This window comes from Thalia democratica, chromosome 3 (genome assembly GCF_965202585.1).
Source record: "Thalia democratica chromosome 3, ktThaDemo2.hap1.1, whole genome shotgun sequence".
NCBI lineage: Eukaryota > Metazoa > Chordata > Thaliacea > Salpida > Salpidae > Thalia > Thalia democratica.
In genome coordinates this window covers 86,837,758-86,860,075 of record NC_139167.1, presented here as the reverse complement: position 1 = coordinate 86,860,075, position 22,318 = coordinate 86,837,758, and the positions used below count along the sequence as shown (strand labels likewise).

Here is a 22,318-nt window from a genome sequence, read left to right as displayed (position 1 = left end):
AATTATTTGGTAACCAAGAAATACTTTTGAATTATTAATTAGAATTTAAATTTTGTATAAGCAATACATACGAACATTGATAGAAGGAAATAGCTAAAGGTCATAAAAACAAAAACGTTTTAAATAAATATTTTAAATAGGTAAGAAGTGAATTAATACTGTTTACAGAAAATTTCTTCTCTGACGTAGTCTATAATTATTTCGTAATAAATACATTTTAATAAAACAAAATAAACGTTGGAATTTATTGTCTTATACGTAATTACGTAGTTAGTTAGTGCATAAATCCAAATATTTTCTTAACTTTTTTTTTTATTTAAAACGTTTTAAAAGTCATAAATTTATAAAGTTTTAGCTATGATTAAAATAATGAATGGACTACAACTAAAAATTTTAAAATAAGTTATTCTTAACTTAAATTTGCATACATTTTGTTTTGAAAAGTAACTTATGAGTGTTTTGATAATACAAAAATATAAATACTCAACTTTAAATACTGATATTTATGTTATTTTAAAGTTGTAAAAGTAGATTTTAATACAACTTTTTAGTTTACTTGTTTGCTTTAAGAAGCTTAATTAAGGTATTTCAGAAAATTTACTTTTTTATATTTTAAACTTTATTTAAAACTGTATAATTGTTCATATATTAAATTCATGAATAAAAAGATAATAAAAATACATTTAATTTGTGTGCAAAATTTATATATTTTAATAAAAAAACAAACTGATTGTTATTGAGCTTATTTAATTTTAAGTATTGTTATTTTTTAATTTAATTATATTCAATACTGTTCAAACAATATTTGGTTTATGTGGGTTGTGAAAAATGTTAAAGTTGCATTTTTTTATAAATTTAATGCAAAAATAATTTGTAGTTGTGAAGGTTTTATAAAACTTTACATGATATTTCAAACGATAATTTAAACCACGATAAACTCAATTTGTTTTATTGAATCGAATTTAGAATTTATACGAGTATTGAAATAGCATAGTAAGTAAACAAAAAGTATCAAAACATTTGCACAAAAAATTTTTATTAAATTTTGTTTTAGTTTTATAAAGTTTAATAAACCGTTTTAATAATATAAATTTTAATAAATCTGAGTTTTAAACTTAACAGTATTAATTAAAAAAAATTAAAACTTTAAAACGAAGACTTATTTTACTACTAATATTTTCAGTTAAAAACACTCTAGAAGAGGAGTAAAACTAATTTTTTTTATTAAAGGTTTTTCAAAACCGACGTTTTTTAAACCGGTTAGCATCAACAATTAAGAATAGCTCACCACGTATGATATTGCAAACTATGTTTAATATTTTAACGTAAATAGTTTCTATTTAATAGAAGGTATATTAGGCAAAAAATAAGTGTGCAGTAAACAAAAAAACAACGTAACTTGTGTTTTAATACAAATGCTTGCTGATAAATAACTATAAATACACAACAATACAGTTAGAGAATATTTTTGAAATTTTGCTCAAATTTATTTTTATTTAATAAATATAAAATAACAAAGTTTTATATCTTGCCTTTTAAATGTTTTAAAAATATAAAGTACTGAGAACTCTTAAAAATTATGAGTTCAATGATACTTTGAGAAAGCTAAAACCTTTTTACAACTATTGACTGTTTTATGTTTTATTTTTATTCTTTATTAAATAAATAAAAAATGCAACAAATGATAAATAAGATAACAGATATAAAAGCAACATTTAAACATTTCGTCTCTAGGAAGATATATAAAATTCAGTCTTTTTTTAAAAGTTCAGTACAAAAGTTTAAACAGTTTAAAAAACTAAGTGTTTAAATAACATTCAACCACAAATTTTAGTGCTTAGGTTGCACTTAAGTTTTACAAAATTTAAAACAACTTGTTTAAATTACGCAGAATGTTTTACTAACAGTATACTTTCGAGTCAAGCCTGTACTACTCTTTGTTTAGCTTGTTTGTGCTTGTACTTTGTAAACAAGCTGTACAAAACCCTCAAAGTTGCTTTCAGTTCACATTTTGCTATGTCTGTAAAAAACATTTAGATTGTTAACCAGGGGGGTAGCGTGGGGAGGGACACTGGCGCATGCGTGCCACCCAAAAAAAAGAAAAATGTAAAAAAAAGAATGTAATATCTTTATCCTTTATAGTTTATTTTTTCTGCTTAATTTGCCTTTTTTCAACTATGTTTATCAAGTATTCAAAAAGTTAAACGAAATTTTGAATCCCAATTAGTGACAAGTTAGGAAAGTACATTTTATTACTCAATGTACTGATTCGGTGCGTAATTGCAAACGCGCACCGATGTTGATGAAAAACTCCATTAGGAAAAATTTTATAAGTTCATTAACTTCATAAGAATTTATACCTAAAAGTACGCAATTAATGTAGCGCACCGCTGGAGTATAACCTTATGGCAGTTTATTTTTCTACAAAAAGTTTACAAAAATACGTCACGCTTAAAGAAAAATTAAACAATTTTACAATTTTTTTTTTATGCTACATTGTTAATACTACTGCTAGTTTTTTGAACTTTATTTTTGTAAACATACAAGATGAGCGTGTCGGCCAATGAGAAATAAACTTTGTTTGTGATTTTTATTTTAAACAAATACAATCAAATGAATTAAATTTAAAAAATATACTTTTAACTATTTTACAAAGTTGTAATAAACTGTAATAGCAGTTATAAAGTTGGTATATTTTAATTCTGTGTAACTTTATTAAAATTATGTGCAATGAGGTGTTGTTATCACTGTTGTATTGTATATTAAAGAGATTGATATTTTTTTTTGTAAATAAAACAGGTACTTTCGTTTTATTGAATATATTAATTTTTAAAGATATAAAGTTTACTATGAGTAATTAAAACAATTTTTATTTAGTAAGTTTACATTTTTGCAAGTATAAGTAATTTTAATGAAATTTGTACTTTTATTTAATTGTTTAATTTTGTAATATACAAATATTTTTTAAAACAGTTAACGAACTTATTTTACTTATTAAATTTTTTTCAATTATATTACTTATAAAAAGTTTTTTTATAGCTTATTACAAAAGTTTTAATTATGAGGATTTTTTGAGAAAAAAATTTGAGCACCCCCTGACCAAAATACCACGCTACGCCACTGTTGTTAACTATATATCAACAAATATTAAGTCAAACTACGCTTAACGTTTTGTTAATAAGGAAACTGGTTAAAAGAAACAACAAGGCAAGCTTTAAATTAACTTTTTTAGCACTTACACTTTTTGACTGCATTTTAGCTATAAAAAAAATTTGTTAGGGTAAATAATTATTCATTCTTAGTATTATTTTGTTGTGAGCTCTAAAACGCCATAACTTAATTTGCAAATTTATAACATAATATGAGTTGTTTTCTTTTACAACAATACTGTTTGTTCAAAAGCATAAAACTTGACTAGGAGAAAAAGGTGAAATAGAATATTTTTGAAATATGTGCTAATCAGCTACTAATAGTTGTAGTTTTAACGTACATTTATTAGATCATATACTTAAAGATGTTGATGTCTTGACGTCAGATTTAGTTTAAAATTTTATGAAACTAAATGTTACATAAACTTGTAACATATTTATTCTTTCAAAATTATTTTACAAACTAAGTTTCGGTCAAAGACCTCGTCAGTGCTTAAATAAATCTAAAAAAAGATATGTGACAGTCATGGAAAATAGCATTTAAACAATTAAATTTAAATAAAATAAATAAACTAGTAATGTTAAACTAGTTAATGTTACATAAACTTGTAAACCGTGCTAAAGATGCTTAAATGATATTTTCTCGCTTGGTACAATCGGCGTAAATTTGCATTTAAAAAAATTTCAAACAACTTAAAGGACCAACCCAGTTTTATAAAGCTCACAAAGATCTCACCAAAAGACTTTTTTAATATTTAAGTGAGTTTCTACAAAAAGACTTCGGGAATAGAAAGTGGGTCATTCCAGCATCAATCATCATTTCAAAATTTTAATATTAATAATAATATTATTTACACTACATTTATTATTTACAAATCTTTACATTACTACATTTGATTACTTACATAATTAATGTTGCGTAACAAATAAACAATTACCTTCAGGAATGGAACTCGGTGCAGGCATTCCAGCGTCAACCATCAAGTCGAAAGCAAGCTTAATGTTCTTAACTTTACCCTCGAAAGTTTCCGGCGAGGCGTCGTACAGGTACAAGGGTACGAAGTAGTCTTCAAGCAATCCCATCAGGAATATCAGGAAAACACCGTCAGAAAACTGTAAAAAAACAGGGTTTGAAATTTTAAGAAATCTGTAAAGTTTTCAATTTTTGGTTTAAGTTGTCTTTTTTTAAGTACAACGGAACGAAGTAGTCTTCAAGCATTCCCATCAGGAATATCAGAAAAACAACGTCTGAAAACTGTAAATATATATAAATATACGAAATCTGTAAACTTAAAAGTTTTTGTTTTTTTTTCAGTTTTCGTTTACACTTTTTTGTGTTCAATCATTTTAGTTAGAAGTGTGAAATATTATATGGTTAAATTAAATACTTTATAGGGTTAATAACTAACATACATTATATAACAGTTGAATCTAGCTAAAATGTTCGACTTTTATTTGTGAATTTCAACATGACTGCATATTTAGGTGCATCTTTTGCCTCGGCCGTAAAATTTCGCTTAGTAAATTTTTTGACGTTGGAAAATCCCATAAACAGACAGCACAAAAAAAAAATTAGCTTCCTAGCTTTAAGCCTGCTGGAGAAAATGATTTATAAAAATTTTGCTTTATACCGGTATATTTAATAAGAGTAAAAAACTATTTCATTAGCAATTTATTTTTTCCTACGTTTTTTTAGATAATTACCTGAAACGGTTAAGAAATGTTCCTTGCCATATTTAGAACATTCTGTACAAACGAAATAAATAATAATAAAAAAATAAAATTTATTTTTTTTGTTATTTTTGCATAAAATTTTTATTTTTCATGTTTTCAAACTCTGTTTATATACAATGTTCTAAATATGGCAAGAAACATTTCCTAACAGTATTCGGTAATTATCTCAAAAAACGTAGGAAAAAATGAATTGTTAATGAAATAGTTTTTTACTCTTATTAAATATACCGATATAAGGAAAAATTTTCAAAATTAATTTGCTTCAGCAGGCTTAAAGCTAGGAAGCTAATTTTTTTGTGCTGTCTATTTGTATTATGATCCAACGTCAAAAACTTTACTAAGCGAAGTTCTGAAATTATCATTTTTGAGGGGCAACAGATGCACCGTACAGTGCATACTTTTTTAAAGAAAAAGTTGAGTTCTAATCACGTTTTCTACCCTCTTTGACAAGAGCTCTTAATCCTTTTCTTACATTTTACCCCTTATAGAAGTAAGTTACCAAATCTACCCCCATAAAAATATCTTTACTAGTTTTAAGGAGAAAAAAAAAGTTTTATGAATACTAAGCTTACTGTATTTGGTTTTTATTTGATAAAAAACACATTTAAATACTTACCTATAAATAAAAGAGACAATTGATAAACATAAATTTACATAAATTGTAATCAAGAAAATTTACCCTTTGATACAAAAGAATTTACCCCAAGGGATAAATATACCCCAGATTAAGCACTGCTCTATGATGTCATAACGCTTCAGCCTTGACGTAGTATGGTTTTGCTTTTCTGCAAAACGTTTGAAAGACGTAGTTGAATAAAATTTTTTTTTAATGACTCTAAAGTATTTTACCAAGCTATCACTTGATGTACTTGAGTTTTATATTTGTAAATAATCTCAAAACTTGTAATCAAACAAAACTGTAGTTTCAAAACTAAAAGAGTTGATATTTCCAGTTTTACTTCACATAAAGAAATTAAAGAAGGATCGGCTGCAGTTGTTAGGTTTTAGAAATTTTTTCATTCATTCATTATTCAAATAAGGTAAACAAATAAGTATATCATTTGCCAATAATAACTTGTCAAAAACTATTTTTAACTAAAATTTTTAGTCTATACCCTTATTCCTGACCCTTTTTATCCTGCAAAATTAAACTTAAGATAAAAGTAATTAAATTGTTGAAGCCTAAGAATTAGAATTATAAGCGTCTAAATTTCTTAGCTGACAGATTTAAAAACAACAAACTTGTGTATCTAAATTCGCATATATTAAATTTGTAATTCAGTTAAATGTTTATCTTTCTTTTGAAGAAAATATTCGAAATATAACAGACATGTGTGCTTATATCTGTACATTTAACTTGACCAAATTCAAATATTTATTCTAATATAAGCATGTTCGAAATATAACAAACCTGTGTGTTTATGTCTGTACATTTAACTTGCACTAAAGTCAAGTATTTATTTCTATTTTAAATAAAGTAAGTACAAATGATAAATAAAACTTATATGCTTATGTAAGTACATTTAATTTGCACAAAATTCAAAAATTAATTTTTATATAAATATATTATATTTATTATGTACCTGTGTGTTTATGTCGGTACATTTAACTTGCACCAATGTTAAATGTCTGTTGGCGAAATCAATTAAAGATTTTTTCACAACTTCCAGTTTCTCGGGCTTGAGTCTGAACAAGGCGTCGAAAGCATCTTCTTCTGTAAATAGAAATATAATGTAAATTATACTTAATATACTAAATTATACTTTAGAGTTTACTATGTTATTAATCGTAAGCTTTTTTTTATACTCTTAAAAATGTAAAATGTTACAAATAATAACTAGACTAACTTTTAATATAAACTTTCTAAAAAAACAAAAACAAAGCGTCAAATGGTTCTTTTTCTGTTTTAGATATCTAATTTCATAAGAAAATTAAAATGAATATTATTGTTTGAAACTAATTTTAATTAAATTTATTCAAAAAAGAAATCAAATAAACTTACCATTTGCTCCACGAACCATATCTCTGAAATAATTATTTTTTTTATAAAAATATAATAAGAATTAGTATAATAATAAGCAAAAGTGTTTAACTTTAAAATTTTTGAGTTAACTTTTAGGTTGAAGATGTTTTATGTTTTTACTTTTTTAAAAAAAAGGGAATGAATTTTACAATGAATAAACCAATGTGTATACTTCAGTTTGTGATAGTAATGTTTGAGCTAATAGGTTTGTTTTAACTTACTCTCTGTTTGAAGTGATTTGTTCTTCCAATGAATTGTGCTCTAACTGTCCGTGTATTTTGCGAACTGTAACCACCTTTAAAAATAAAAGTTTTAAGTAGTATTGTCTCCAAAAATTAGTAATATACTCGAAAAATATATCAACATTCGCTGTTAATGATACAAGCTAGTAAAATAAATGTAGTGACTATTTTTTTTTTAATTTTTGGACGTCTTTAAGCTTATTTTATAAATAGTACATTTCTTAAAAACTTATTGTTAGTGTTACTACCATTAAGCGTTACCTTTAACAGTTAATAGTTTACTATAACATTATAATATTAAACGCTGTTAGTGAGCAAATTCGTTAATTGATTGTTTAAGTTAAGGAAAGCTGTTAAGATCTCAATTTTTTTAAGTTTCAATTTTTTTTAAACAGTTAGTTTTTGCAACGTGTATCTAGCGTTACTACCGTCAATAAAAAGGTGCTTAATATTTTTTGTATCAAACTAGAAATCAAATAAACTGTTAGTGTCTTTAAGTTTATTTATAACAAGTATATTTTGTGTAAGAAACGATTGCTTATGACATGTTTAAAAAATTTCTTTAGAGTATTAAACAAAATACTTTTTATTAAACTCCAATTTTCTATCAGTCATCAAGTTCACGAAAAAAAAAACAAATGAACTTTTTGCGTTTTCTTTTGTTAATTTTTTTTTATAACGGTTTAAAACATTTTTGAAGCTTGTAACATTACACTCAAATGGTTTAGCTTTCAAGTAGAAAATGCATTAAAAGTTGTATATAAAGTGATAATGATATTCTAATAAAACTTCAAACCCTAAGAGTAACATTTTCAGGTAGTCTAATGGGAGCTCTGTAGTGTTTGGCAATGGAAACAAGCAAATGTAAGATTGCTACCATGTCTTTTGCGTGGATCACTGAAAAATATGAATTTTATTTAAAAAATATACATATAATGTATATTTTAAAGATAGCATGCTAAGCAAAGACATAGTTTATATGTTTTAAAAATTCTGAATATTTAATAATTGAAACAAATAAACGTAAAATTTTTACCATGTATTTTGCTTGGAGTACTATAAATATGAATTATATATTGAAATAAATTTATAAAATAATTTTTATATTTTTCTTAGGTATTAAATTCTGAGAACTTTTATCGTTAGCAATATTATAAATATTTACCAATTGTAACAAATAAGTGCAATATATCTATTATACGTTTGCGTGGATTACTGAAAACTATTTTGAATTACAAAAAAATATTTACCCCTTAAAAACTTTTTAACCATGCTATAATGTGTAAGCATAAATTCTAACATTAACCCACTGGTAAGATAAACACTCAAATGAATAACTAATAAGTTTTTTCTCTACCAATGTTTTATTTTTCGGTTTTTAAAATACCAAATTGTTACGTTTAACACGCATTAGAAAATATTATATTTCGGTAAACCTTTAAACAGTACAAGTCATGTTAGCGAAAATGTTTAAATAAAAGATGTATAAAGTATACTAACAATCTACGGTCCATTTTATATCGTCAAGCTTACTGAAATCTAATTGTTGGTTTATAGCGGTTAACACGGCAGATAGTTTTTCTTTCTGTTTTGCTGCAGTCATTGTTACTTCTGATACCTACAATTTAGTGTTTGAAGTAACAGAAAAATTTACAAAATGTTTTCACAAAAAAAAAATAAAATAAATTCTAATTTAGAAAATTTATGAGTAAACATAGAAGACGTGTTAATAAGTTTTGGGAGTTTATCAAAGTATATTTTTGTAATAGTTAAGTTATTATGAATAAAACATACTTTTTAGTTATTAATTGTTGCAATACTTGCTAAGTTATGCTTTTAAAAAACATAAGTTGTTTTCATACAATCTTAAATTCAAGACCGAAACTTTGTTTTATTGCAAAGTTTTTACTGAGTATTAACACATAACTGTAAAATATAACTTTGAACATCTTATTATATGGAGCTATTGTATCTTGTTTAACTCTATTACTTAAATATTCTAACTTTCAATACAATTTTAGCATAGTGTTCAATCAGCTTCTGCAAAACTTGCCCGTCAAACAAGTCTTCTTGTAAATTTTTCACAATTATTCTCTGGTGCTCCAACGTTGTTGTGATCCAGTTTGCTAAAACCTTTAAAATAAAATGTTAAAATTGAAGTCTTGTGACACAGTTTAAGTGTTAATAAAAGTAGTGATCTTTAAATTTTGTTGCATTATAAACCTGCTTATCAACAAACAACATACTAAAACTGTTTAATAAACTTTTTTAAGTTCAATAACACTGAGGTGGCCTAATCCATGCTTAAAATTCTTTGTTTTTATTAATTTTGTTTGTAAATACATTTTTAAGCTCTTAAACAATTAGATGCCTCAACAACTCTTCATAAATAAAGAAACTATTTCATAATAAAATACGTTTCAACAAACTTCTTTTAGTTCAATTACACTGGGATGCCTCAATTCCTGTCTGTAAATAAATAAAATATTTCATAATAAAATACGTTTCAACAAACTTCTTTTAGTTCAGTTACCCTTAAATCTCTCAATTTCTGTTTGTAAATAAATAAAATATTTCATAAAAAAATAAGTTTCAACAAACTTCTTTAAGTTCAATTACACTAGGGTGCCTCAGTTCCTGTCTGTAAATAAATAAAATATTTCACAATAAAATGCGTTTCAACAAACTTCTTTAAGTTCAATTACACTGACGTGCATCAATTCCTGTTTGTAAATAAATAAAATATTTCATAATAAAATAAGTTTCAACAAACTTCTTTAAGTTCAATTACACTGACGTGCATCAATTCCTGTTTGTAAATAAATAAAATATTTTATAATAAAATACGTTTCAACAAACTTCTTTAAGTTCAATTACACTGACGTGCATCAATTCCTGTCTGTAAATAAATAAAATATTTCATAATAAAATACTTTTCAACAAACTTCTTTAAGTTCAATTACACTGACGTGCATCAATTCCTGTTTGTAAATAAATAAAATATTTCATAATAAAATATGTTTCAACTAACTTCTTTAAGTTCAATTACACTGACGTGCATCAATTCCTGTCTGTAAATAAATAAAATATTTCATAATAAAATAAGTTTCAACAAACTTCTTTAATTTCAATTACACTGACGTGCATCAATTCCTGTCTGTAAATAAATAAAATATTTCATAATAAAATAAGTTTCAACAAACTTCTTTAAGTTCAATTACACTGACGTGCATCAATTCCTGTTTGTAAATAAATAAAATATTTCATAATAAAACAAGTTTCAACAAACTTCTTTAAGTTCAATTACACTGACGTGCATCAATTCCTGTCTGTAAATAAATAAAATATTTCATAATAAAATACGTTTCAACAAACTTCTTTAAGTTCAATTACACTGACGTGCATCAATTCCTGTTTGTAAATAAATAAAATATTTCATAATAAAATAAGTTTCAACAAACTTCTTTAAGTTCAATTACACTGACGTGCATCAATTCCTGTCTGTAAATAAATAAAATATTTCATAATAAAATAAGTTTCAACAAACTTCTTTAAGTTCAATTACACTGACGTGCATCAATTCCTGTCTGTAAATAAATAAAATATTTCATAATAAAATAAGTTTCAACAAACTTCTTTAAGTTCAATTACACTGACGTGCATCAATTCCTGTCTGTAAATAAATAAAATATTTCATAATAAAACAAGTTTCAACAAACTTCTTTAAGTTCAATTACACTGACGTGCATCAATTCCTGTCTGTAAATAAATAAAATATTTCATAATAAAATAAGTTTCAACAAACTTCTTTAAGTTCAATTACACTGACGTGCATCAATTCCTGTCTGTAAATAAATAAAATATTTCATAATAAAATATGTTTCAACTAACTTCTTTAAGTTCAATTACACTGACGTGCATCAATTCCTGTCTGTAAATAAATAAAATATTTCATAATAAAATAAGTTTCAACAAACTTCTTTAAGTTCAATTACACTGACGTGCATCAATTCCTGTCTGTAAATAAATAAAATATTTCATAATAAAACACTTTTCAACAAACTTCTTTAAGTTCAATTACACTGACGTGCATCAATTCCTGTCTGTAAATAAATAAAATATTTCATAATAAAACACTTTTCAACAAACTTCTTTAAGTTCAATTACACTGACGTGCATCAATTCCTGTCTGTAAATAAATAAAATATTTCATAATAAAATACGTTTCAACAAACTTCTTTAAGTTCAATTACACTGACGTGCATCAATTCCTGTTTGTAAATAAATAAAATATTTCATAATAAAATAAGTTTCAACAAACTTCTTTAAGTTCAATTACACTGACGTGCATCAATTTCTGTTTGTAAATAAATAAAATATTTCATAATAAAATAAGTTTCAACAAACTTCTTTAAGTTCAAATACACTGGCGTGCATCAATTCCTGTCTGTAAATAAATAAAATATTTCATAATAAAATAAGTTTCAACAAACTTCTTTAAGTTCAATTACACTGACGTGCATCAATTCCTGTCTGTAAATAAATAAAATATTTCATAATAAAATACGTTTCAACAAACTTCTTTAAGTTCAATTACACTGACGTGCATCAATTCCTGTTTGTAAATAAATAAAATATTTCATAATAAAATAAGTTTCAACAAACTTCTTTAAGTTCAATTACACTGACGTGCATCAATTCCTGTCTGTAAATAAATAAAATATTTCATAATAAAATAAGTTTCAACAAACTTCTTTAAGTTCAATTACACTGACGTGCATCAATTCCTGTTTGTAAATAAATAAAATATTTCATAATAAAATAAGTTTCAACAAACTTCTTTAAGTTCAATTACACTGACGTGCATCAATTCCTGTCTGTAAATAAATAAAATATTTCATAATAAAATAAGTTTCAACAAACTTCTTTAAGTTCAATTACACTGACGTGCATCAATTCCTGTCTGTAAATAAATAAAATATTTCATAATAAAACAAGTTTCAACAAACTTCTTTAAGTTCAATTAAACTGGGTTTCTCAATCTCTGTCTGTAAATAAATAAAATATTTCGTAATAAAATAAGTTTCGACAAACTTCTTTAAGTTCGATTACACTCGGATGTCTCAACCCCTGCTTGTCGACGAATCTTTTCTCCTCTCCCTCCTCCAGAACAAAGTCGGCCAGATTGTAGTCGTCTGTCTGATCCTCGTTGAAATCTTCCACTCGTTGCGATGAGTCGACATCTTGCACTGGAAAATTATAAAAACAATATTACTATTCGAAACTATAAATTTCAGCGTTTGTTAACAAAGATCAGAGCAAAACTGAAATATATATTACAATAACAATTTAACCGAAACTTAGTAGCATACAAGATATTTAGTTTGCCCATTTTTATTTACAAGTTAAATGTAAAATATTTTAAAATTTACACTTTTTAGCATGTAAGAAAATGTATTTTATTCCTATTCTAGACATGACGTTAAAAGGTATTGCTGTGCGACCCGATAACCAAAAGGTTTTTTGTGCACCAGGTCTTACGAGCAAATATCTTGAGCGGTTTTTTTTATTGTTCAATAAACTGTATTTTATCTTATATAAAGTTATTTATCTTCCTCTCGTTGTGATTTGTCTACGTCTTGTAATAAATTGTAATATATACACAGCATCGGAAGTAAAAAATAATTAGTTAGTTTTATTTTGTTTTACTGAGAGAAAATATGATTTTAATAATAAAAATGTTACTAAAATTAGCTTTGACAATTTATTTATAAAGTTTATGATATAATTTAAGCAGTTTACCTCTTATGAGGAAAAAAAGTAGTTTACTTTCCTTTCTATCTTTTATCTTTATTTCTATCTTTAATTGCTTTTGTCTAAACTTAAGCTATTAAACAATCGTACAACAATATACTTCTTATAAATTTTAAACTCGTGTTTATATCTGGTAACCAAAAAAACGGTACATATACAAAATTTTACATCTTGTAGTTATGAATGTTTGATAGTTTACAAAACTATTTAGAACGATTCGTTTCCTAATATCATAGTTTATTTAGTTGTTCCATATATAAAGCTTATAACACAAATTACTAGTTTTGTATTTTTAAACTTGCATTTTAGTGAGTTTTGGATACAGCTTAGGTAAATAATATTCTTTAACCACTTTTGCTTGCAGTATAAAATCAGTTTTTAAATAGACTGAACATACCAACGATCAACATAAACGATTTTCTTATTTGTTGTTCTTTTAAGCATCATTATAAAACATTAATAAAAAACATTAGGCTTACGTCCAAATTATTTATTTTTCTCTTAACTTCTTAATTAGCTAATTACATTAATAACAATCTAATAAGGTAATCACTACAAAATATTTACTTATATAATTACTTGTGTATTAGTTCATTTTAAATTAAATCTCATATAGCATGAAGTTTAATTCAGATCATTTAAAATAGTCCAACCGTATTTAAAAGCTAGTTAGTATAACATTCATGAACACACGAATGAATATTTCTTACAATGAAGTATTTTATTTTGCTGGAACTATTTTTTTACACAACTCTACTAACACTGCAAAGCTGCTCCGGTCCACTGGTTCCAATGTGACGTCATAATAAAATAAAACTGATCTGTAAAAAAACTATTACGTCTTGATTATTGTATAATTGCATATTTTATGTTTATATTTAAAAATAAGTACTTTAAACTATGAGCTGTATAACTGAACTGTTTGGTATTTACAAAAAAAAACTAAAAATTACATTGAGATACAATAAAAAAATATTTTATTTTTTATAAAAACTAACTTTGACCATAACATTCTCGCGAAATTATAACATTCAAAGCACAGTTTTGACAACAATGCAAAAAAGTGCAACATAAATTTTTTGAAAACAAGTTTTAAAAACATAATTATTTTATGTTTGCAGAGATATAAATTAATATTAAATATTTTTGATACGATTATATAACAAATAAATTAAGGAAAAAACTGTGCAATACTGCAATAAAATAAGTGGCATTTTTTTTACTTAAAAGTAGATCATAACAACAAGTAAGATTAATAAACATATTTTTACTCTTTGAAGTATAAACAAATAAATATTTACTAAACAAAACTTTGATTTAAATAAAGTAAAATAAAATCATAGCAAATTTACCTAGATTTATTTAAATTATCTAAGTTTAAATATTACCATAGCTTAAATACAAAAAAAAAACAGTTTTTACTAAATTCCAATGAATAAAAACTTTAACAAATTGAAACAAACAGCATCGAAAAAAAATAATACTTTACTGGTTTTGAAATAAAGACAAGTTCATAGTGATAAAAGACTATTGAAGTGCCTATTGGCTATTAAAAGCATATTCTGAGCTAATATGAATTATATAGCAAGAAAAAATAAAAACATTCTCAATATTATTTCTATAAGGAAACACTTTACTATGCATTTAATTTCATTCATGTAATAAATCAAAGAAGCTCGCTTAATTTAGCCAATTTACATTTGCTATTATATAAAATATTCGATTAACTAAATTTAGCGAAGCTATTTTCACTTAATAAGTTTGTAATGGAGTTAATGATGAAAAGTGTTTCCGTCTTACTTTACATCAGATATTTTTATACTGTATTAAATTTTTTATTTTAAAAGATGGTGCTGTTATATGATTTTGAAACATATTTCAAAATTAATAGTATTTAAAAGAAAAGAATTAACTATCTTTGATTAGTACAAGCCTTAAGTAAGGAATGTAAGCTTAATTAGCTTGTTATTGTTAACATTAAACTACCACTAAAATTAAAAAAAACAAACCTTGAAATGCAATTACAGCTAAAACATATAACAAAACGTTAAATCACTTAAATAAACAAACGCTTTTTTAAGGAAAATTTCTTAAATTGAACGTATATTACTAGCTAGTAATTTTAACTAAATTAAATGTAAACGTTATCATTAAATATCTGTAAGAAAACCATAACACAGCGTGTATAATACTAATTTATTTACTTTTGTTTCTATAATAAAAAAAAACTAAATCTAACTACTGTTTATTTGTTTAGTTGTTTTAGCTTTCTAAAGAAACATTTTTTTTAATAAGGAGTAGTAAACTTATATATCATTTAAGTGGTGCACTTTTTACTTCAGTGGTCGTGAAAGTTTGCACGTGTGCACAATAGTGTGCGCTTGTGCACAATAGTGTGAATGAAAGTTTTTATACTTCGCATAGAAAACTTGGTAAGGTATTTTTTTTATATGACGCTTTTTTTGTCCATTCTATGAGAAAAAGAAAACTATAACGTACAACAACAGTTTTTAAACCGCTATTTAAATACAAAAGCACATAAAATATTAAAAAAAAATCCTTAGTAACAATTAGATATGTTTCTAGTTTTCACAGAACTTATTTTTCAGTAATTTAGTGTGCACGGCTTTTGAAAAGGTTGAAGAAAACTGATTTACTTAATTAAGGTCTAAGCTAGTTCATAACAAAAGTATTTCCATCCCAATTATCACTTTGAATGACTAATTCAACTTTTTTTTTGTTAGTAAAAAGTATTTGTTTATAACATGTTCTTTAACGACTTTATGTAAGTAAATAGTCGAGTATTAATAAACAAACAACGTAAATAGATTTAAAAATACAAAATATAAACCTCATTTTTTACAAAAGTAAAACTATAGTTTATGTAAAAAAAAGAGTTCTATTTGAAAATAACACACTTTATAAAAAAATATTTAAATCGTTTTACGACCTGTAATTTTTACTTTTAAAAGCTCAATTACACTAAAACCACAAAATATTAGCGCTATGTGACTTTTCTTTACAAGTTGGAAAACAAAAATCTACACACGCCTAGTAAAGTATAAACGCTAAATGAAATTTTTTCTACAAAATGTTTTTTACCGTTGCTATAGAATCAGCTTCAAGTATATCGTGACGTAACATCCGTTTTAAAAAATCATGGTGTGATATCGTTTTAAATGAATGTGTTTTTACTTGGAACTTATTTACCTTTTTTGTGATAAAAAACATTTTAAAGTATATAACTTCATGAACAAAGCTAACATTTTTATGTACTTGACATAAAAATTAATAGATTATATACTAACAAAAATATTTGAAAGTACTCAATCTATGAAAACTAATGATGTTTTTAATAAGAATCAATTGTAACAACTTTTACTTTTGAAAACTAAATTTTATTTTTTACACTTATAATTAAGTACATAAAGATTTTGACTACATTCTTTAGTTTACATATTCTGAAAATTTCTAAAAGTTTAGCTGGTTTTTTAATTTTAGAATTTAATTGTTCACCAAATTACAGTGTAATATCGTTTTTAGTAAAATTTGTTTTCTTGTTAATCTTTTACATTATTTGTGGCATAAAACATGTTATAATTTTTTGAACACGTTTTGACTTATACTTTTCAATAAGAAATAAATTTTAAATTGTTTAGACAGTTTGTTTAGAGGTTTAACTAAAAACTTTAAAATCTGCAAACCTTTATAAGAAATTTAATCAGCTTTATCAAATTAAAGTTTTTGAATTATTTAAACAATTATCTAATAAAAATATTTAAGTCGTTTGTGCCTGCATTTAAAAATAATGAAAAAAAAAGACTTTTTTTCACTGTTTGTTACGTATATAAACAAACAAAAGCTGGTCGCATTTGTTTTTATTTAGTTATATCTATTGAAATAAGTATACAACGTTTAGACTAATAGATACTTTTATCCTTTTTTAATTTCTTTTTAATTCGAATCAATTTTATCAAACAAACGTGAATTAGAAGTTTCTTGTTGCAGTTGATTACTAGCAACTTTTTTTTCATTAGTTTTATCGTTGTATTTTCAAATTCTCGAAAGTTTTTTATTGATAAAGCTATACAAAAATGTAAATTTGTTATAAAAATTTATTATATGATTTATTACTTTTATTTAACATTTGTTTTATTTTAGACTGTAAATAAAAAAGAGCGTGTTTACTATATGTTTGCAGATTTAGTTCATTTATAAATGTATTTTTGAATAACTACTTTATAAAAATTGCTTCATAGACCAATATAGTTCAATAAATTTGCTCTATTGTATTTTGTTTTAGTTTTATTTTAATATTGAACATACTTAGTATATATAGTTTTTTATAGAAATTGGCAAATTTTGAAACGTGTAAAATAATGTTGTATTAAACTTATAGAAAATAAGCTAATTAATTAATCATGACAGCTTCATCAAAAGCTAAAAAAAGGTTAAATTTATTTTGAGTTTATTTTCTTCTGAGTTACGTAACTAAATGACGCATATTGTTACGTATAACAAGTTCAACTGATATGTTCTATTCTATCACCTATTATTTAAAAATAATTTGTGGTTTATTTCAGGTGAACATTTTTTATATTTTATTATTAACGTTTATTATTTATTATTTTGTTCATCTTTTTATTAGCTTTGTTTAGTTTGCATTAGTTGCTATTTGCTAATGAATAATTTGATCATACATTTGTTTTTCAGATTTTGTTTACTTAAGGTTTTTTCTAATAATAAGTTCATTATAAAATAGATTTTTAAGGTTTTTAGTAATACATATTTTTGAAACTTTTTTATTTGCAATCTTAACTTAATCAAACTAACTAAATCTACATAATAAAATTAAAAGCTACCTCTATTATTCAATATTACATAGATGATGTATAAGTAAGATGTTTTACAAGAAAATTTATTGTTTATAAAAATTTTTGTTTGCATATTATAAAAAAGTTTTAGTGAGTACAGGTCATATGAAATATAAAATAAGAATTATATTTTAAGCTGTTTTATATCTAAAGTTCACCTTAAGTACTTTTTTCTAATATCAAATAATTTTTTTTTCTAAACATTCAAAATCTAAAAGAGCTAATAAAAGAAATAAAACAATAAATTAATACTTTTCTAAAACGGTTTTTTGCTTATTTTATAATCAAAACTACTATCTTAAGAAAACACAGTTATTTTTTAATAGTTTTAAAGTATATTTCGTAAGAACAATACTGCATAATGCTTTAAAGTAAACTTTCTTAAGTTCTTCTAAAGTAAACTTCTTAAACTTATTTTAATTTTTTAAAACTACATGATACCAAGTAAGTTTTGTAGCTTCTATTTTTCAAATTTTTTTTGTGAAGTTAGAAATTTTATAAACTTTTTGTTATTTTATGTTACAGAACAAAGTTGTCAAGACAATGGCAGTTTTATTTAGATTTTTTTTAACAAGTTTGTTATCAAATACAATTTTGTTTTGAGTTTATTAGCTACAGTATTTTTTTTGGTAACACAAGTTATTTGCAAATAGTTTTTAATTTAGAAAATCTTGACTTAAGTTAGATAATTTTTTTTTAAATATTAAAACTCATTATATTAAACCTATACAGAAACTTTGAACCTTTAACTATTTAAATAGTTTAATATTGCTCTTCATAACTTTTAAGTTAAATTAATATGATAAATCAACGTTAATAAAAACTTGTCTGTATAATTTGGGTTAAGTACAAAGATAAATTTAAAAGATATAATATATTACTGGATTCAGCGAGTCTTACAAAACGAACATACGAATATATTCATCTTTTTGACTTTGTATTACGTTATTGAGTATACTTTGGATTTAGTATGCTAAACTTATTCTTTTCACACTTTTATGGTAATTAAGCACTAAAACATTTTTGTACCATTTTTTTGTCTTTTTAATTAAACCAAAAGCTAGTGACTTTTGGTTATAACTAGTAATTTTTTCATGCAAGAGTTTTAAATGTCTAATTCTCTTTTGTTAATAGTTTCTTTTTTATTTTTATAACTGTTTTAATTTGGTTCTTTTTTAAGCTTTCAAGATATATTTTATAAATACCATTTAACTTATTTTTTTAAATCTTTTGATTGTTTGTCCAACTGATTCATAAAAATACTGGTGCATTATACTATTTATTTTATAACTTTTAAATCAAACGCTCTAAATATAAGTTATTCTACCAAAACACATTACTAAAAAAACTCTTGTGAAATATCTAAAGTACTATTAATTTTAAAACTATTATGTTTGCTTATTGTAATTTTCTGATACTTTAGTGTCTCTCTCACAACTTAGATATATTCCGATGTTATCTTAATATGTTAAAACACTATTGTACCGTCTTGTTTTATTTTTTTCCTAAATTTGTAAACTTCTATATTTGTAAGCATCTAACCTTTATACTTTTTTTTGAGTTAAAATTTTTGAAATATGATATTTAAAACTATATCAAACTATATTTGTACGATTTATAAATAATTTTAACGATTATTGATCAGTTATTGACCACTTTGTTTATTTTTTCTACAGACTTTTAACCTTTTACAACAAATTTATAAAATCTACTATTATTTGGTTAAACCGTCTTCATGATTCTACAAGACGTGTTAGAGTTTCACATAGGAAGAATTCAATGTGAGCACGCTGCTATTTATAACACTGAAGGAAAATGCAGGTATAATTAAGTTTTTATTTATATATATATATCAAATGTTTTATATTACAATGTTAGCATGCTGTTTTATGTAACACTGAAGGAAAATGCAGGTATAATGAAGTTATAATTATACCTGCATTTATATATCAAATGTTATGTCGTTCTATGAGAACATGCAGCTACATACAATACTCAAGTAAAACTTATAAAGTTTTGAACTATTTGATGTGAAAAATACAAATACAAACAAAACAAAACACAGCTGTATATCGTTGATTGTCAACTTAGTTCAACTAGTTTTACGGGACATACATTTCACATGTTAAATTTACTTTGTTTTAAATTGAATTTAGCAAAAATTGTAAAAGTATATTTCTTATACTTTTCAAACACAGAGCTTTCATCGGCAAGCACAAGGAGCAAGTAACTTCAAGTGACGTGAAACAGCTCACAAAGCTGATCGGAAGCGAAGATTACTTGTTGTCCAGGGCTTATATAGCAGGGATCAGTTTCAGGTTAAAAATTTATGAAACTGTTGTTCTATCATTGCCAAACATATTACGGTAGATAAAAGTGTTTGTTGAGCAAAGCTAACATTATTGCAATTAGTTTAAAGAAGCACGATTATCACCAAATGTTTTTAAATAGCTTTTTACAAAACTAACAAAGTACATCAGGTCTTTTAAAAAGGTCTTTTTTGCTGAAATTAAAGTGATAAGCATTTCATTTAAATTAGAAATATTTTTATTTTTTAATCTTAGATATTACTTCACAGATTCACGTGCGAGGAGAACAGGATCTACTACTTCCGCAAAGGGGGTCGCAGGTTCACCAACCCCTCAGCCAACAGACGACGCCCCAGCAACCCCAGACCGCTGGTTACCATGGCAACCGGTAACCAATCGGGCATGGCAACCGCCAACCACGTGACAACGCAGACGCGTGACGTCATAAATACTCGTGACGTCAGAAGGGTTTCTGAAGGAGCCAATCAGGAGAGGAGGCTTTCGTTCCTAGAGGGTGAGATTCTGACGTCATCAGGAGAAAACATTGTTACGTCACAGACGGAAAGCGTTGTTACGTCACAAGCGAGGATCGACGCGGCTGAGGCGGCGGTGAGGAGAAATAACAGTCCTCCGGTGAGGAGAAATAACATTGATCCTCTGCTAGCCGCTCCGAGTTTGAGTGTTAACAGGTTGATTTGAATTTTATGATAAATAATTAGTATATGTATAATACTAAATGTACTATATAATAAATGTATCATCAGTAAATAAAAGAAATATAAAAACTAACTGAAAAGTTAACCGATTTGATAACTGAAATAAAACTGATTATAGTTTAGTGTTGTATAATTTAAATACATATACAGCTAATTACCAGAACTTTGCTGGTTTTGACAGTTGTTATATATTAACAGCTCACCTTTTGGCCCAAGGCTGAGTGTGAGTAATTCCCCAGTCAGATCGCCAATTAGAATTTTACCAGCGAGAAATATCAATGTTAACAGGTTTGTTGTCACTATAAAGTAAGAAAGCATGAGGTATTTTATAACGGTTTTAACTGTTGGTTTATCTAATGGTGATAATAAGTTTTCTTTTTTTTCAAGAGATAACAGACTGAAACCAACAAAATTAGTTTGAACATTTCTGTAACAAACTGAACCCAGCTCAAACTTATTATATATCACAAAAAAAAGTTATTTTAACAGCACTCAGCTAATAAATTAATGTGCGGTTCGTTTAACACACACTTAACAAAAGTTTAACATCTTTTCAATGTTAGCATTAAGTTGCCATATAATTTGTAACAAATGCAATACAGAACAATGCCAGATGGTTCTGCAACACACAACGTCAACTTCACTCCAAGGTTGCAAGCAACACTAAATATTAGTGGAGGTACAACTCAAGGTGTTAGTCAAACCAGTCACCCGAGCAATTCGCCGAACCACAGAAGAGTAGTGCATATTAATCAAGGTGAGATCAAATGTTATATTTAAAACTAAGTTTCACTTTGTGTTTTAATCGGAAATCAAGTAAGCCGTAAATCAGATTCTCTTCGACCAATTTTATTTGGTTAAGTTCTATTTGAATAAGCCGTTTATTACATTGATAATGTCAAATAAATGCTTTGTGAATAAATATTTTGGTTTATGTTTTGTTTGACAGTTATTATTTCTAAGCTACATAGTCTTTCTGATCACATTATGTTTCTGTGTAAAGTTGTTTGTGAAGAAAAAAAGAATTGAATTTTTAAGCGAGATCTGGTAATACACTCTCAAACAAGGTTTTTGGCCATATTTGGAATGGAAAATTTTAACTTATTGTAGAGTAAAATAGTAAACTAATATGATTACTATTACTTTTATCATTATCAAATATTAAACTTAATTGGGATCCAGTAATACACCCTAAACCTTGTTACAGACCATATTTGAAAAATAAAATTTCATTTTTTTGATCTCCATTTATTTTTTCTTGATCAGGAACGCAAACGAGCCGCCCGAGAAATTCTCCCAACCACAGAAGAGTTGTGCAGCTCGACACAGGTGAGTAAATAATATGTTAAACTTAAACCAAGTTTCAGATTAAAAATTTTGTTCAGTATGTAAATTTTATGTATACATGTCCATTAAAATATTGGTGTTATATAGGTAAGTTAACTTATATACAAAGT

The 22,318-nt window shown here is 25.3% G+C and overlaps 1 protein-coding gene across 1 annotated transcript; it reads right to left on the bottom strand.

Annotated features, from left to right (window-relative positions):
- Window positions 1-961: 961 nt before the first annotated feature.
- LOC145831499 (beta-parvin-like) lies at window positions 962-13,788 on the bottom strand. The gene is made up of 10 exons (XM_082938775.1): window positions 13,724-13,788; window positions 12,243-12,397; window positions 9,153-9,281; window positions 8,649-8,766; window positions 7,945-8,045; window positions 7,128-7,201; window positions 6,886-6,908; window positions 6,467-6,597; window positions 4,088-4,262; window positions 962-2,020 (listed from the first exon to the last, which is right to left on the bottom strand). Exons 1-10 carry the CDS (start codon window positions 13,764-13,766, stop codon window positions 1,920-1,922), a joined length of 1,050 nt encoding a protein of 349 aa, XP_082794901.1. The 5' UTR covers window positions 13,767-13,788; the 3' UTR covers window positions 962-1,919.
- Window positions 13,789-22,318: the final 8,530 nt, after the last annotated feature.

What these genes read in the sequence shown, in the direction of transcription:
- LOC145831499 (XM_082938775.1), bottom strand. Translation starts at nt 13,766, where the DNA reads ATGACGTCACATTGGAACCAGTGGACCGGAGCAGCTTTGCAGT. An exon ending in GACCGGAGCAGCTTTGCAGT is followed by an intron (nt 12,398 to 13,723) that starts GTTAGTAGAGTT and finishes ATAATTTTCCAG; the next exon opens with TGCAAGATGTCGACTCATCG. An exon ending in CAAATCACTTCAAACAGAGA is followed by an intron (nt 6,909 to 7,127) that starts GTAAGTTAAAAC and finishes TAATTATTTCAG; the next exon opens with AGATATGGTTCGTGGAGCAA.